Here is a 17,097-nt window from a genome sequence, read left to right as displayed (position 1 = left end):
CAAGTATTGTAAGGGAATTTTTATTTCAGTGTTTAGACTGCCCCTGGGTCAATCCCCATAGCTGCTGAAAAGATAACTACATGGAACCAGGCATGGTGGCATGAGAGTATAAATGAGGTATCTATATTTTGAACTCAAGGTTAGAGGAGTATCCCCTGATGTTCTGACTCCCCTTATCTCTAGATCGAATTCTTCTAGGGTATTGTAGTGAAAGAGAAGAGTGTTATGAGTTGAAATAAGAATGACCACAAACCATTAGCAGCTATGGGGAGAATCAGTAAAAAGGTATTGAAAAAGATTTTTGGACTTGGGCTTTTGTTAGTCTATGAAGTGAGACTTTTCTCTATATTGGATGCTGTGCACTGAATTTATTTATATCACTGGTTATCATAATAGTTCTTATCTAGAAAGAAGGAAGAATAGAGTTAAGCTAACCTCATTTCCAAGTAACTCCAGTTCTATTGGTCAGTAGGGGATAATTTTGGTCAATTTTGTGGCTTTGGTGCTGCTGTCCCCTCCACCCCTTTTTAAAGAGTTAAACGTTTTTTCAGTGCTGGGAAATCAAACCCAGGGCCTGGTGCTTGCTAGGCAAGTGATCTGCCACAGAGCTACATCCCCAGCCCTAACATTCCCCTCTCCATTTTTAAAAAAGAACTTCTCATCATGTTGCACAGGTTGGTCTTGAACTCCTTGGCTCAGGAGAAATGTAAACATATGTACACAGAAAACCATGTATCTGAATGGTGTTGACAACATTATTCACAATATCCAAAAGGTAGAAACAAAGCAAATGTACATTAATGGATGAATAAGTAAACACAACGTGCTACATCTAAACAATGGAAGAATCAGAAACAAATGAGGATGTGTTGATACCTGCTACAATGTAGATGTTCCTTGAAAACACTGTTAGGTGAATAAAGTCAATCCTAAAGATCCCAGATTATCTAATCCCTTTCATATTAAAGTCCAGAATAGGAACTATATCCAAACAGAATAGATGAGTAGTTGTCTAGGGTTTAAAGGAAAGTGAAGGGATAACTAATGACTACCGGGTTTGGTTTTGTTGTCATGGCCAATGGTAATGTTCTAAACTTGCAAAATTGCAAGTATAAGTGAATATACTAAAAAATCTGAATAGTGCACATTAAAGGAGTGTATTTATGTATGATATCTCAAAAAACAGGTTCCAATAAAAGATACATTAGGAGTTTTACCCATTTTTTAAGCACATTGAGTTTCAATGTACATCCAAAGTTTACATAGCTTTTTATTTTTTTCTTATATCAGTGAAATAGGTATTCAGTTTGCCTTAGGGATAGCATACATTTACATTTCAAAGTTCACTAGGAGCACCTTCAAAAATTATCAATAAGAAATTGCCTTCCAAGGTTGGGACTACAGCTTAGTGGTAGAGTGCTTGCTTTAAATGCGTGAGTCCCTGGGTTTAAAAAAAAAAAAAAATTGCATGCTTCAGACTTTTATCTATCTATCTATCTATCTATCTATCGATATATATATATATATATATATATATATATATATATATAGAGAGAGAGAGAGAGAGAGAGAGAGAGAGAGAGAGAGAGAGAGAATTTTTTAATATATATTTTTTAGCTTTCGGCAGACACAACATCTTTGTTTCTTGTATGTGATGCTGAGGATCGAACCTGGGGCTCCTATGCATGCCAGGCGAGTGCGCTACCGCTTGAGCCACATCCCCAGCCCCGCATGCTTCAGGCTTTGTAACAGGAACACACAGCTTGTTGATGGAAAAGAGTTACTGCACCCAATCTAGGGCTGTGATGTTCTACATCCCCTGCCCTTCTATTTTATTTTGAGACAAGGTCTTCCTAATTTGCCCGGACTGGCTTCGAACCTGCAATCCTGCGTCAACCTCCGGAGTCGCTGGGAGGACAGGTGTGTGCCATCGCACCTATCTGGCTTGATAATTCTCTTTGAAATGTCTGTGTTCGTTTTAAACAGAAGAGCTCTAAAAGGCCTCAGGGACTCATGCCAAGCCTCAGACCCTCGGGGCACACTGGAGCCCGCTGATCTGGGCGCCCCTCTTACACTGGAAGGGGCGTCCTCCCCTGGGAAAAAGGAGTCGAATTCTCTGCGCACAGCGCGTCCCGGTCCGCGGGAGCTGGGGGAAGGCGCCAGCGGGGGCCTAGCGCGGGGGCCTGGCGCCGGGAACGCGTTCTGACTGAGCCGACCGCGGCTGGCAGGGTCCAGCTCGGGCCCACCGCGGGAAGCCCACTCCGCCAGCTACGTGGCGTCCCTCGTCGCTGTCATTCATTCAGAAGAGGGAGGGTCTCGGCCAATCAGGCACGTCGCAGGAGAGGCCCGCGGAGGGACGCCAGGGGAAGTAGGGGGACGCCAGGGGAAGTAGGGGGACGTCCCTACACCTTCCGGTTGCCCTTGAGGACCCGGAGCGGTGCTGCGTGGTCACTTTGCCTGTGGCCTGCGCCGGAGCTGTGGGGAGGACGTCGGGACACCCTAGAGGCCGAGAAATGGTGAGCGCGGGGCCGGGCGTCCGGAGACGCGGCGCGGGGGCGGCTGTGGGCGCGCGGGACCCGGTCGGGCCGGCCTCCCGCGGCAGCTCCGCGGTCTGTGGCCGAGGCGACCGCTGGCCTCTCCGCCCTCCGTTCCCTCGGGCCCTCGGGGTGGGGGGCGGGGCGGGCGGGCAGCCGCGACCCCGGAGCTTCGTCGCGTCCCTCCTTGGCGACCCGGCCCGGCGCGGAGCCCTCTCTGGGCAGCTCCTCGGCTCTCAGCCTGTGCGGTCCCTGCGGGAGGGTCGCGGGGACCCCGGCTGCGCGTGGGGCGAGGGTCCCGAGGCCCTGGCCCTCCGTTCTCCTCAACGGAAAGGACGCACCGTCCTGCTCGCCGCCTCGCCCTTCCTAGGCCGAGGATCCCTCAACTTCGCGGTCCTTCCCGGTGTTCGCACACCCAGCCCCTCCCCGGTTCCCACCGTTATCAACCCTCGGACGGCCTTTTCTCAGTGTCCAGTGCGCGCGGGTTTTTTGTTTGTTTGCAGTGCTGGGGATGGAGCCCAGGGCCTCGCGCATGCCTCGCAAGCGCTCCACCCCTGAGCTGTGGTAACCCCAGTTTGTGGACTTTTCACTTGAAAGTTAAGCAGGGAACAACCACCCGGCCCTAAGGTGAAGGGGGAAAATGTCCTGTGCCCCTCCTCTTCCCTCCTAAGTAGGATGTCTTTTTCCTTTTCCGTGGTTTTTACTGGTGCATCATAGTTGCACGTACTGACGGGATTTGTTGTTAGATATTATACGTGCACCCAGTTTAACTTGAAGCAGGCTGACTTCGAATTGAGGTCACTCTAGGAAACGTTACAGGTGATGTGGCCTCAGCTCACCCTCCTGTTTTTCCCTATTTTTGGGTTTTTTGAACTGTCTCTCGGATAGACCCAGGATCCCCGCAGCCATGTCTCTTGGGATGCTTAGCGAATGCTAGCTCCTTCCACAGCCAGTGTGAGGTGCAGGGGGTGGGGCCTCTCAGAGGAGCAGCCTTCCTCATCTAAATATCTAACTGCTTGGGACAGTCAACTTTTCTTTCTTCCCAGTCCTAGGTTCCATTCCTTAGAGAACCAGTGGTGATCAGCCAGTCAATTTGCTGGTATTGAGGCGACAGGACAGGATTTTTTACTGCTTTTTGGGATACCTTAGGATGGTGAAGGGAGAAAAACTGCCTCAAGAGATCAAGGAAAGCCCACCCCAGGGAAGTGCTGCAAGAACCTGAAAAGAATGTACTTCGGGCACACCAGGGCAGGTCTTTTGGCAGGGTGAACATGGAGCATTTCAGTGGTATCCCCCTTTTTCTTGGGGGTTGTTATTTTCCATATCCTTCACGTAGAGACACTTGTGCTTTATTGCTGTGATATAAATTATTTATATGCATCCATCTCTCATCCATTAAAATGCTGAGTTGGGGTGATTTTGCTGGATTCTTCAAACAGTGTCCCCCCAAACCCCCTTCTTAAAGTGAGTGAGTAGCCTTGGCTGGGAATCAGAGGTCCAGGGTCAATTGCAAACTTATAATGTGAAGTCATTGGTTCTTATTGGGAGTCTCCTCTGCAGGTGTTTCAGACTGCCCATACCCGCCACTGGGACTTATTTATATTCTGGGAGCTTTCTAAAAATATTAAATATGAATCTATATATAAAACAATTACATAGTCAATAGAAACATCAAAAGAGAACAGCTGTGGGGCACTATGGTGCATGCCTGTAATTCCAGTGATTCAGGAGGCTGAGGCAGGATGATTGAAAGTTCAAAGCCAGCCTCAGCAACCAAGCAAGACACTGTCTCAAATGTAAATAAAATAAAATAAAATAAAAAGGGCCATGGATGTATCTCAGTGGTAGAGTATACCTGGGTTCAGTCTCCAGTTAACCCCCCACCCCAATCACCACCAAAAAGGGAACATCTGTGTAATTGCAGCCATACTGAGACTTGGAAAATGCCTTCACACCACATGCCCACTTGGAATGACTCCTGAAGGCTGCATCATCTCATCTCTCTCTAGATGGAGCCAGTCTTTTAAATTCTTAGATAATCTCCTTGTTTATCTTGCCGGTTTTATAACCTGTGTATGCATTTCTTTTTCAATATCTTATTTTTGCATATTTTATGCAAATTATAATATCCTCTGTATAATAGTATGTGTCAGGTTTCTTTTTTACAGAGTTAGGCTTTTCATGGGATGATGGCTTAGTTTATTTATTAGACCTTTATTTTTCAGAGCTTTTTAAAATTTACAGAAAAATTGAGCAAATAAGACTTTCTTCATAGCTAGTTATTTCCCCTGTTTCATTTTTAATATTTTTTAGTTGTTATATTAATGGTTTTTTAATATTTATTTTTTTAGTTACAGTTGGACACAATACCTTTGTTTTATTTATTTATTTTTACGTGGTGCTGAGGATTGAACCCAGGCCTCGCGTGCTAGGTGAGCACTCTACCACTGAGCCACAGCCCCAGCCCCTGTATTAATGTTTTTTAGTGGTCATTTTAATATTTTTTAGTGGTTATGTAGTGCTGAGGATCAAACCCAGTGCTTTACACATGATAGGCAAGAGCTCTACCACTGAGCCACAACCCTGGTCCCAGTTTCCCCTGTTTTTAACATCTTGTATATGTATAGTGTATTTGTTATGAATTAATATGTGTGATGATGTTGAGAATTAACATCATTATTATTCACTCAAATCCATACTTTACATTAGGATTGACTCCTTGCTTTGTTTAGTTCTATACGTTTTGACAATGTATGTGTCATGTATCCACCATCAGTACCATATAACTTAACTGTCCTAAAAATGAATTCCCTGTGCTCCACCTATTTATCACCTTTCCCTTCCTCCATTACCCCTCCTCCCTCCCCCAATAAATACCCTGGCAACCACTGATTGTGTGTGTGTATGTGTGTGTGTATGTGTGTGTGTGTGTGTGTGTGTGGTGGTGGGGATTGAACCCAGAGCCTTGTGTGTGCAAGGCAAGCATTCTTATCAACTGAGCTATATTCCCAGCACCCCCTTCCCCACCTTTTTTTTTTAACGTCTCTATGGTCCTATACTTGGAATCTGCTGTTAGGCAAGTGTTTTAGATTGTCTTCTTTCAGTTAGCAATAAGCATTTAAGTCCCTCTGAGTTTGTAACCTGATACTCATCTTTTTAAAAAATGATTTTAGTTATAGATGGACACAATACCTTTATTTTGTCTATTTGGTTTTTTTTTTTTTTTTAATGTGGTGCTGGGGATCAAACCTAGTGCCTCATGTGTGCTAGGCAAGCGCTCCACCACTGAGCCACAACCCTAGCCCAATACTTAGTTTTTCAATCACTGAATATTATTCTTCATATAGATGTACTACTGTTTATACATTAACCTATTGAAAGGTATGTATTAGTTGCTTCTAGAATTACAAAGAAGGTTGCTATTAATGTTTGTGTGAAGAGGTGTGTGTGAACCTATGTTTTGGGTTCATTTGGGTAAATAACTAGGTGTGTGATTACTGAATAGTCTAGTTAAACCATGTTTATCTCTGTAAGAGCCTGTCACACTGTCTTCCAAAATAGCTGCATTATTTTCCATTCACACCAACAGTAAGAGTCAGTGCTGTATGTTTTGTCAGCACTTGTTGACAGTATTTTGGATTTAGCACCTCACTAGGTATATGATAGTACATTATTGCTTTTTGATTTGCACTTACCTAATAGCATATAATGTTGAGCACCCTTCATATACTTATTTGCTAAGTTGCTGAGGTTGGCCTTAAACTCTTGAACTAAAGTGATTCTTCTGCATTAGAACCCCAGTTAGCTGGGGCTGTGTCTGAGCATTTTTTTGTTTGTTTGGTTGGTTTTTGAGACGGGGGTCCCCCTTCTATGTTACCCCAGGCTGGTTTTGAATTCCTGGGCTCAAGTGATCCTTCCACTTCAGCTGGGACTGCAGGCATTTAGCACCTTATCCAGCTCTGGTTGCTTGTTTTCTTATACGGGTCTTGTTTTGCAGACATTGTGTCCTAGCCTGTGGTTTTTATTTTCATTCTTTTGACAGTGCCTCTGGCAACACAGAAAATTTTACTTAATGAGGTCCAATTTAAGAATTTACTCATTCATGGTTGATGCTTTTGGTGTCCTCTCTGAAATTTCGTTCTCAAATCCATGGTCATCTACAGTTTCCTCTATTTTGTGTCCTATTGGAATTCTCATGTTTGCATTTTACGTTTAGGCTTCTGATCCATTTTCAGTTAATCTCGATGAAGTTGTAAGGTCTGTCTCTAATCCATTTTTATGGATATGGTATCCCAGGTTTTCCACATCATTTTTGGAATCAGCCTCAGTTTTTTACCATCTCCATTGAACTGTTTTGGCCCCTTTGGCACATATCAGTTGGCTGCATACTGTGGTTTTATTCCTGGGCTCCCTTTCTGTCCTGGTCTGTCTGTCTTGTTGATCTGAAGGTCTCATCTTTTACAAATACTATACTGCTTGATTGCTGTTATGGTAATTTTTTCTTTATTATTTTATTTTATTTATGTGGTGCTGAGGGTGGAACCCAGTGCCTTGTGTGTGCACTCTACTACTGAGCCACAACCCCAGCCCCTTCATGGTGATTTTGACATCGGGTTGTCAATACAACTTTATTCTCAAGTATATTGTGTTGGTCATTTTGGATCTTTTACCTTTTCAAATGAACTTTGATTCTAAAGTTTAAAAGTGGTTCTAGTTTTCTATTGTTCCTCCCCAACCCTTCAACCCTTCTCTGTTGGGGACCAAATCCAGGCCTCACACATACTAGGCAAGTGTTCTCCCACTGAGCTCCCCGCTTAGCCTTTGATTCTAGTTTTCTAAAAACTGACTCTAGTTTTGTTTTGTTTTCTTCATAACTTGCTAGAATAATCCTAATTGAGATAGTGTTGAATCTAGTCCAAAGTCGGGAGAACTGAGATCCTACCAATGTTGTGACTTCCTGTCAATGAACTTGGAATACCTCTTCATATATTTAGATCATGTGTATAGATCTTATTTAGAATTTCATGGAGATGGTATCAGATTGATACATGTTGGCTGTGGTTTGGGTGTTTATATCCTTTGTGCAGTAGTATTGAGAAGGAACTTTTGGATTGAGGAAGTAGCTTGGTGGCAGAGAGGGTTTGCCCAACATGCACGATGGCCTGGATTCCATCCCTAGCACCAGGAAGTGGGAGGAAGAGGGAGAGGAAAACTATCGACTTTTGTATGTTAATCTGATGTTGTACAACTTTGCTAAAATTTCTTATAATTTCTAGTAGTTTTATATTTGTTCTTTGGATTTTGTGCCTAGACAGTGTTTAATCAGCCTTGCATACCCATAATGATTTATTTGATTGTGGTATATAATTCTTTTGGGGTGTTGTTAGATTCAGTTTGCTGGTATTTGTTGAGGATTTCTATGTCCATGTTTATGAGAGGTCGGCTCTGAGGTTTTCTTTTTTGGTCATGTCTCATCTGCTATTACCATTTGGGTATGTTAATAACTTTGGAAGAGATTATCGAGAACTGATGTTATTTCTTTCTTAAGTGTTTGGCGGAATTCACCAGTGAGACCATCTAAGCCTTGTCTTCATCTTTTGAATAGTTATTAGGTATTGATTGAATTTCTTAAATTCATGTAGTTTGGTTCATTTTGTTTATATATCTCTGTGTGCCTGAAGATTGTATCCTTCAAGAAGTTGGTCCATTTTATCCAAGTTTCCAATTTTTAGAAATGGAGTTATTCACAGTATTGCCCCACCTTTTCTTCCTTCCTTCCTTCCTTCCTTCCTTCCTTCCTTCCTTCCTTCCTTCCTTCCTTCCTCCCTCCCTCCCTCCCTTCCTTCCTTCCCTAGGGGCACGTTACATTCCCAGCCCTTTTTTAAAACTTTGAGACGGGTCTTGCTGTTGCTGAGGCTGGATTTGAACTTGCGATTCTCTTGCCTTAGCCTCCTGAGATGCTGGGATTACAGGCATGCGCTACTACGCCCAGCCATAGGAAGGCTTAGAAGTACTTTTAAAAGGTCAGGAAGACCTTTTATAGTCTTTTTAATGTCTGTGGGATTAATGGCAATGCTGCTTCTTTTTTTCTTTGTTAGCCTGGCTATGAGTTCATCAGTTTATTGATTTTGGGGGGTGGGTACTGGGTCTTTGATCCATTTTGATTTCACTTTTGTGTATGGTATAGTTTCATTCTTTTACATGTGGATGCCTAGTTTTCTCAGCACCCCATTTTTGAAAAGACTGTCCTTTTCCTATTGAATGATCTTGGTCCCTGTGTCAAAACCCATTTTACTGGCTATGTAAGGGTGTCTTCTGGGCTTTCCTTTCCTTTGGTCCATACTCTGTTTTTATGCCACTGCACTGTTTTGATTTTCACATCTTTGAGTATTTGAGGTTATTTGTGCCAGTATTCATAAGGCATGCTTCTCTGCACTTTTTTTTTTTCTTATAAAGTCTTAGTCTTTATTATTGGGGCAGATTTATTTTTTAAAATGCTTTTATTAGTGCATTACAGTTATGCACAATAGTGGGTCCATTTTCACATCTCATACATGTGTGGAATTTAATTTTCTCTATTTCAGTCCCCAGTGCTTCCCTTCCTTCCTCCCTCCCACCTGTTCCCCTTCCTCTACTCTACTGGAAACTGGATAATTTATAAATAACAGAGATTGCTGGGCACAGTGGGGCTTACCTGTAATCCCAGCAGCTCAGGAGGCTGAGGCAAGGAGATCATGAGTTCAAAGCCAGCCTCAGCAAAAACACAAAATAGGGCTGGGGATGTGGCTCAGTGGTTAAGTGACCCTAAGTTCAACCCCTGGCACCAAAAATATTAAATAAATAACAGAAATTTATTTTTGACAGTTCTGGAGGCTGGGAAGTCCAGGATGAGAAGCTAGTCAGTGAGGTGTTTATTGAAAGCCTTGTCTGTGCTCCCAAGGTGGTACCTTGTTGCTGTGTCCTCATAGGGTGAAAGGCAGAAGGCAAAGCACCTGCTTGGCTCTTTCCGGCCATCTCATAGGGGCTAATCCCTCCCTCAGGAAGCCACAGTCCTTGTGGTCTAATTGCTTGCTAAAGGTCCCACTGCTGTTTTGGGGTTTGTTTCACCATAAATTACGGAAGGGGACACAAACATTTGAATCATAGCACAGGGTTTTGATTAGATGTAGGTAGTCCTTATTAGATGTAGGTAGTCTCAGATTATTTCTGTTTCTAGAAATTAGTCTACTTATTGGTGTAATCCAATTTGTTACTGTACCCCAGGAGACTTTGCATATAGGCCGTGAGGTGTGCATTTCTTTCATTTGTGTTCCGCTGCTGTACAGGAGCTTGTTGCTGTAGTGGGATGGTGTGGGAGGAGGCAGCGCATTCCACGGACCTAGGATTTGGCCTCATTTTTAGGAAGCCTGTGTTCCTGGGTTGTGACTTTCTTAAGTACTTCTAGGTCTTCCACTTGCCTTTGTTGCTGCAGGAAAGTTAGAGGGAATTGGGTACTTCCCTTTTCCCAGAAGTTTGGCCCTGGTTACATCTCTGTTAGGCTTTTGGGACATACATTCAGCCCTCAATGTCTGTGAGTTCTGTGCCTGCACATTCAAACAAGGAAGGGTGGAAAACCTGTCTGTACTGATTGATTGATTGTCATTGTTTTCTGAACATCCTGGTAGGTTTTCTGGAGGTCAACTACAGTAGAACAGCTATTTACATAGTATACATTGTAGTCGGTAAGTCATCTGGAGATCATTTAAAGCCTATTAAAGGCTTTAAAGGCAAGCACTATGCCATTTCGTATAAGGGATATTTTAGCATGGGGGGCAGTGGTCCTGGAAGTGATCCACAGTGGATACTGAGGGATGGCTATAGTTTTTCCTGTTTCTTTGTTTTTGCTGTGTGCTCTGCTATTGAGCTATATTCCCAGTCCTATAGTTTCTCTTGAAGAAAGGGCTTAGGAAAACAGACACAATTCCTTGGGCATCTTTCAGAATGGCTACGTTTCCCTCCCCTATGAAAGCAAGCAGTGATTTTTCCCTGATCTTCACTGGGGACACCTGGTAGGGTTTCTGGAGGTAAAAAGAAATGGGAAAGTCCATTCCAAGATTGGTCCCCATCATTATCATTATTTTTTTTTTTTCCCTCTGAAGCTTGTCCTCCTCAGCTTTTAGTAGTACACCAGTGATAGTTTAGTTTTCCCTACTCTGGTAACTGCTCTTCACACAGGTTTCTGCTCTAGTAAGTTGCACTTTATGGGCTTTTGTCTTTGTCTCTCCATTTGGGGCATCAGTTTTCCTGTAAACACATTTCTCTGATGGATGTAAGAAGAGTTGCTAATTTTTAGTTCATGTGCTTTCTTATTCTCTGGAGGTGAGTGTTGCCTTCTGTGTCCTTACATTGCCACAGTGGAACTGAGAATTACCTGACTTCAGTTTTTGATATTAGTTGGCTATTTATTTATTTATTTATTTTTGTGGTGCCTTGGGTGGAGCCCAGGATCTTGGGTTTGCTAAGCAAGCATTCTACCACCCAGCCACACCACCAGACCTACTGACAACTTGTAAACCTCAGACTTCCTCCATCCCCTGTGCCCACATCTGGATAAGGTAGTGTTCCTATTCTGCTGTTGCCCTGTGGATAATTCATTTGTCATCTCAGTTGCTACGTGGAAGGATATGAATGTCGGCAGAGAGCAAGAGTCTGATGACCAAGTTATAGAATAAATGTTTGGAGACCAGAATCGTGAACTTACGAATCCTCCTTTACATACATGTGGGATGTTTTAGGACCCAGTGACCTTTGAGGATGTGGCTGTGAACTTCACTCAGGAGGAGTGGGCTTTGTTGGATCTTTCCCAGAAGAATCTATACAGAGATGTGATGAGGGAAACCTTCAGGAACCTGGCCTTTGTAGGTAAGTGTAAAAACATTCCTGCCCTTAGTCATTTAAAGAACAGGTGTTTCTTTATCATCAGTGCTGTTCAGAGGTTTAGAATATGGAAAGGGAATGCTTTGGTGAATAAAATAAGTCAGCAGGATCTCATTGTGCCATAAATTTTCTAAATATTTTATTAAATTCATAATGATTTTCTGGATCTACATTTTAGGAATAAAATGGAAAGACCAACATATTGAAGATCAATGCAAAAATTCAAGTTTTTCTAAATACTTGAAAGAATTCATACTGAAGAACAACCGTACAAATGAGAGAAACCTAAGGTACTTTGTGCTCATAAGAGAAAGCAGTGTCCCTAGAGAGAATTTATAGCATGTTTTAAAATTTTGTTTTTAGTTTTTATTAAAACTTTGTTGTTGAGACAGGGTGTCACCAGGTTACCCAGGCTGTTTTTGAACTTGTGGGTTCAGGCAGTCTTCCTGCTTCAACCTCCAGAGTAGCTGGGATTACAGGCGTAAACCAGTATGCCCAGGCTCATGAAAATATAAAAACAAAGAAACAGAACAAATAAACCCATTTTAAGTTTTTTTATCCTTCAAAATCCACGTACTTATATATTACGTAGTTCATAGTTCACTACATTTCGCCGTATATTAAAAATTCCCATCTGTGAATATTACTGTTTTGATAATAGCTATGATCAAACCCCCTTGCAGAGCTCCCCTCCCCCCACACCAGGGATTGAACAATCCAGGAGCACTCAGCCCTTTTTTACATTTTATTTAGAAACAGGGTCTCACTGAGTTGCATAGGGTCTCGCTAACTTGCTGAAGCTGGCTTTGAACTCACAATCCTTCTGCCGCAGCCTCCCAAGCTGCTGGGATTTCAGGTGTGCGCCACCATGCCCAGGCCTCGCAGAGCATTTGATCAGTTCATGCTCAAGCAATTTTGAGAGTGAATAAAACCCTTATTTCCCCAATAATAGACAAGTGTGATTCATATTAACAAATATAAAATTATAAGAAACAGTCAATGCTTTTCCTTTTTTGCAGAAGTCATCTGGTAGAGAGACTCTGTGAAAGTGAAGAAGGTAGTCAGAATGAAGAAACCGCCAGCCAGATTCTAGATCTTAATCTGACTGAGAAAACAAGTGGAGTTGAACCCTATGATAGCACCACATGTGGAGAGGGGACCACAAGTCATTCGTCCCTTAGTAAGCACCCAAAAGCTCACACCGGACAAAAAACCCATGACCATCACGGTGAAAAGGAGACACATCAAGATAAGCAGTGTGCAAAAGCCAACGGTTATCATCACACTAGAGAGAAACGTTATGAATGTAAGGAATGTGGAAAAGTCTTTATTTCTCTTGCAAGCTTTCAAAGACACAGGATAACACACACTGAAGCGGAACCTCATGAATGTAAATGTAAAGTATGTGGGAAAGCCTTTTATTCTACTAATTTATGTCAGATACATGAAAAAACTCACCCTGAAAAGAAACCTTATCAATGTAAGCAATGTGGTAAAGGGCTAAGTACTGCCAAGTCCTTCCAAATACATAAGAGGATTCACACTGGAGAGAAACCCTATGAATGTAAGGAATGTGGGAAAGCCTTCAGATGTCCCAGTGATTTTCGAAGACATAAAAGAACGCACACTGGAGAAAAACCCTTTGAGTGTAAACAGTGTGGTAAAGCTTTTGCTCGTTCTAGTTCTGTTCGAATACATGAAAAAACTCACACCAGAACAAACACAGGCTGTGAATGTAAGGAATGTGGGAAAACCTTTGTTTCTCTCTCAACCTTTCAGAGGCATATGATAAGGCATACTGGAGATGGGCCTTATAAATGTAAGGACTGTGGAAAAGCATTCATTAGTCTTGTTTCATTTCAAATACATGAAAAACTACACACTGGAGAGAAAGTCTATCAGTGTAAACAATGTGGGAAAACCTTAAGCAATCCCAGTTCCTTTCGAATCCATGAAAGAACTCACACTGGAGAGAGACCCTATGAATGTAAGGAGTGTGGGAAATCTTTCAATTGTCCAAGTTCCTTTCAAAGACATGAAAAAACTCACACTGGAGAGAAACCCTTTGAGTGTAAAAAGTGTGGGAAAGCCTTCAGTCGTTCCTGTTACCTGCAAATGCATGAACGGATTCACACAGGAGAGAAGCCCTATGAATGTAAACAATGTGGCAAAGCATTTAGCAGTTCCAGTTCCTTTGGAATACATAAAAGAACTCACACTGGAGAGAAACCCTATCAGTGTAAAGAATGTGGGAAAGCCTTCAGTTGCCACAGCTCTTTTCAAAGACATCAAAGGATTCACACTGGAGAAAAACCCTATGAATGTACAAAGTGTGGTAAAGCCTTCAGCCGCTCCAGTGTCTTTCAAATACATGCAAGAACTCACACCAAAGAGAAACCCTACGAATGTCAAGAATGTGGGAAAGTCTTTGGTTGTTCCAGTTCCTTTCAAATACATAGAAGAACGCACACTGGAGAGAAACCCTATGTATGTCAAGAATGTGGAAAAGCATTTAGTTGTTCTAGCACCTTTCAAAAACACAAAAGGACGCACACTGGAGAAAGACCCTATGAGTGTCTAAAATGTGGTAAAGCCTTCAGTCGCTCTAGTACCCTTCAGATACATAATAGAATTCATGAAAGAACTCTTACTGAAAGAAAAACTGCCCAAATACCGTGAGTATGGGAAAGCCTTCATTTGTCACAATCCCTTTCAAAACAGGAAAGAACGCATACTGGAGAGAAACCCTATGTAAGGAATGTGGGAAAGCTTTGGTTGAGGGGGAGAGCACATTGAGAACACCCACTGGTGAGCAACTCTAATATGCTGAAGGTTCAGGTGCCTTTTGATGTCCCACTTCACTTCAAAGCCATGAGAGAATGCATGGAGGAGAGATGCAAGCAGTGGAAAGTCAGCAGTGGGCAAAGCCCTCGGTTGGCTCATCTTAAGGGACATGTAAAATGCACACTGGGGCTTGAGTGGAGCTTGGCATGTTAGAGCTGCTGACCAGCCCCATGACCCCTGGTCAGTACTCAGGCAAAGGTGGAGAGAAATAATGAACACTGCATTGAAGACTTGAAAGTGTGAAAAACAAGAAGAATGTTTTCAATTTTGACAGTTACTTTGAAAGCCTTATAGAAGCTTCCAATTTAGAGAAAACATACATATTGAAATAATATGCAAAGCCTGATGCAAATTAATACACATATAATGCTCCAGAAAATACACGTCCTGAAGGAAATGTTATTAAAGTTGTAAACTGATTTTCTCACCTGCCTTCCTCTTTTTTTCCTTTTGTTTAATACATAAATGGGGGCTGAACCCAGGAGTGCGCTGCCACTGAGCTGCATTCCCAACCCTTTTTAAGATTTTAAGACAGGGTCTTGCTAAGTTACCAAGGCTGATCTTGAATTTGTGGTCCTCCTGCCTCAGCCTCCTGAATTGCTGGGATTAATAGGCATGGGCACTGCTCCCAGCTTAAATTGATTTTCTTTATTAATAGCTCATTCTTTTTTTTGAAGAAGGGTACTGGAGATTGAACTTGGGGGACCTCAACCACTGAGCCACATTCTCAGCCCTATTTTGTATTTTATTTAGAGACAGAGTCTCACTGAGTTGCTTAGTGCCTCACCATTGCTGAGGCTGGCTTTGAACTCATGATCCTCCTGCTTTAGCCTCCCAAGCTGCTGGGATTATAGGTGTGCACTACTGCACCCAGCTGATAGCTCATTTTTAATATAGCTCTAGAGTTTGAATTTTTACTAATTTCCACAAAGAATCATTAAGGCTTGATAATTTTCATAAGTACTTTTAAAGCAACAGTAAAAGAGTTTAATAGGTAGTGTTTTTAAGTTACTTAATAAAATTTTTACTATTTTTAATTCTAGGGTTCATGGGTAAATTGAAATGTTTCTAATATACAGAGAAGTTTGCTTTTTATGTACTTTTAAATTTTATGTTTAGTAGGTCACTTAAAACACTTGTTAACTGTTGGAATTTCTTACTGGTCACATGGCGGGTTATAGCTCTGTCTCCTCCATCTCTATATTCTTCCATTTCTTATGGGGGAAACTGCTTTGTAAAAAACGTGCATAGAATTTTATTTTATTTTCTTGGGTAATAAGGAGTTGCCATCAATTTTTAAGTATGTAAAGTTTTTATCATAATCTCATGTTGATTCTTATTTTCATCTTTTGCCTTTTACTGTTTGTTATTTCTGGCTGTTATTTGGATAGTTCACTTTGAGTGACAGAGACCAGTGATTGAACAATAAAAGTGTGGGAAAGCCATCAGTCCTTCCTATTACCTGCAAATGCATGAAAGGACTCACACAGGAGAGAAGCCCTATGAATGTAAACAATGTGGCAAAGCATTTAGTAGTGCCAGTGTTGGACTGTGATATGACTTTGTTGGTAATGGTGGGAAGTAGATTTCCCAGAATGTAGTCCCCTTATGGTGCCTTGTTAGAAGTTGGCAGTAGTCTAAACTTGGATGAGAATTGGAAAGAAGTGAAGAGGCATTTATCAGATTTTGAAGTCACACGTCTTTTGCCTAGTATGTGTGAGGCTCTGGGTTCCATCCTCAGCGCCATGTATAAAGGTATTGTGTCATCTACAACTGAAAAAAAATAAGTTGGATTCCCTGTTCTGAGTTGTGAAGTTTCTTGTAAATTTTTGTTCCAGTTCCACATGAGATATCTCAGTTGGAATTTTCCCCCAAACCCTAATGTGTCTGTCAGGCAGCCAGTTTAGACAGTCATTCTTGGAAATACTCTGACTCCCCTCTATGGGTTGAATTGATATAAGATCTAATTTGTATAGTTAATGTCCGTTTTCAGTGCCAGTTACTGTGTTCCTGATTGCATGGCAGCTACAGTGATGCCAAAGAAATAACTAGTTGAGGGGCTGGTGGTGTAGCTCAGTGGTAGAGCACTGCCCAGCATGCTGAGGCCTTGGGTTCAAATCCCCAGCCACCAAAAATAAAAAAAAAGCTTTATTGCATTGTGCAGTGCTCTGTGGTAGAGCACTTGGCTACTTCCATCTGAGCCTGGAGGGAGGTCTTCCTCTTCCTCACAGCTGAATATATCATTCTGTTCATTTTTAGTTACATTTTATTCTCTGTGATTAAAAATATTGAAATTTTTTCCCCAAGGAGAATTTCTGTACATTTCTCTTAATAATGTTGAATATGTTCAAGCAACTTGTATGCTAACAAATATTGTCTCTTTTATTTACTAAGATATATTAAATATCCCATCGCCATTGTGGATCAGGCCAACTTTTAGTTTTGCCAAGTTATTCATTAAACTTTATGATGTGTTACCATGTATATACAGCTTCAAGCATTTTTTTTCTCACATGAATTTCACTTTTATTGCATATATTGTTGGAGTTTTTATCATAATGTCAAATCATGGTTTTGTAGGTGCTCTCTTAACTGACAAACACAAGTATCACCCCTGTTTCAAGAAGGAGTGTAACACATTGTGGCATGATCAGTAGCCAAGGGGACCATGTGATTTTTTTTTTTTTTTTTTTTTAAGTAAAGGTGCTCAAAATTTCTTACAGGATTTGTACTTGTGTTATGTGGATTGATTAATATTCACAGAAGTAAGACATTTCTTTTGGATGTTTTGAGGAAGTAAAAT

General features: G+C 41.8%; 1 protein-coding gene across 3 annotated transcripts; it reads left to right on the top strand.

Moving 5' to 3' along the window:
• The first annotated feature begins 1,802 nt into the window (after positions 1–1,802).
• LOC124088081 (zinc finger protein 709) lies at positions 1,803–16,778 on the top strand. Of its 3 annotated transcripts, XM_046437440.2 has the most exons (5): positions 2,361–2,516; positions 11,309–11,435; positions 11,629–11,740; positions 12,470–14,049; positions 15,737–16,778. In XM_046437440.2, the coding sequence occupies exons 1-5, from the start codon at positions 2,514–2,516 to the stop codon at positions 15,847–15,849; spliced, it is 1,935 nt and encodes a 644-aa protein (XP_046293396.1). In that variant the 5' UTR covers positions 2,361–2,513; the 3' UTR covers positions 15,850–16,778. The 3 variants fall into 3 exon arrangements, with proteins under 3 accessions (XP_058432735.1, XP_046293396.1, XP_046293395.1); XM_058576752.1 differs by lacking the exon at positions 2,361–2,516 and adding an exon at positions 1,803–1,920 and having other exon boundaries at positions 12,470–16,778; XM_046437439.2 differs by having other exon boundaries at positions 12,470–16,778.
• Positions 16,779–17,097: the final 319 nt, after the last annotated feature.

This window comes from Marmota monax, unplaced genomic scaffold, assembly GCF_021218885.2.
Source record: "Marmota monax isolate L192 unplaced genomic scaffold, Marmota_monax_Labrador192_F-V1.1 WCK01_AAM20220418_F8-fsc00021, whole genome shotgun sequence".
Lineage (NCBI taxonomy): Eukaryota > Metazoa > Chordata > Mammalia > Rodentia > Sciuridae > Marmota > Marmota monax.
This window is presented reverse-complemented; position numbering and strand designations above follow the sequence as displayed.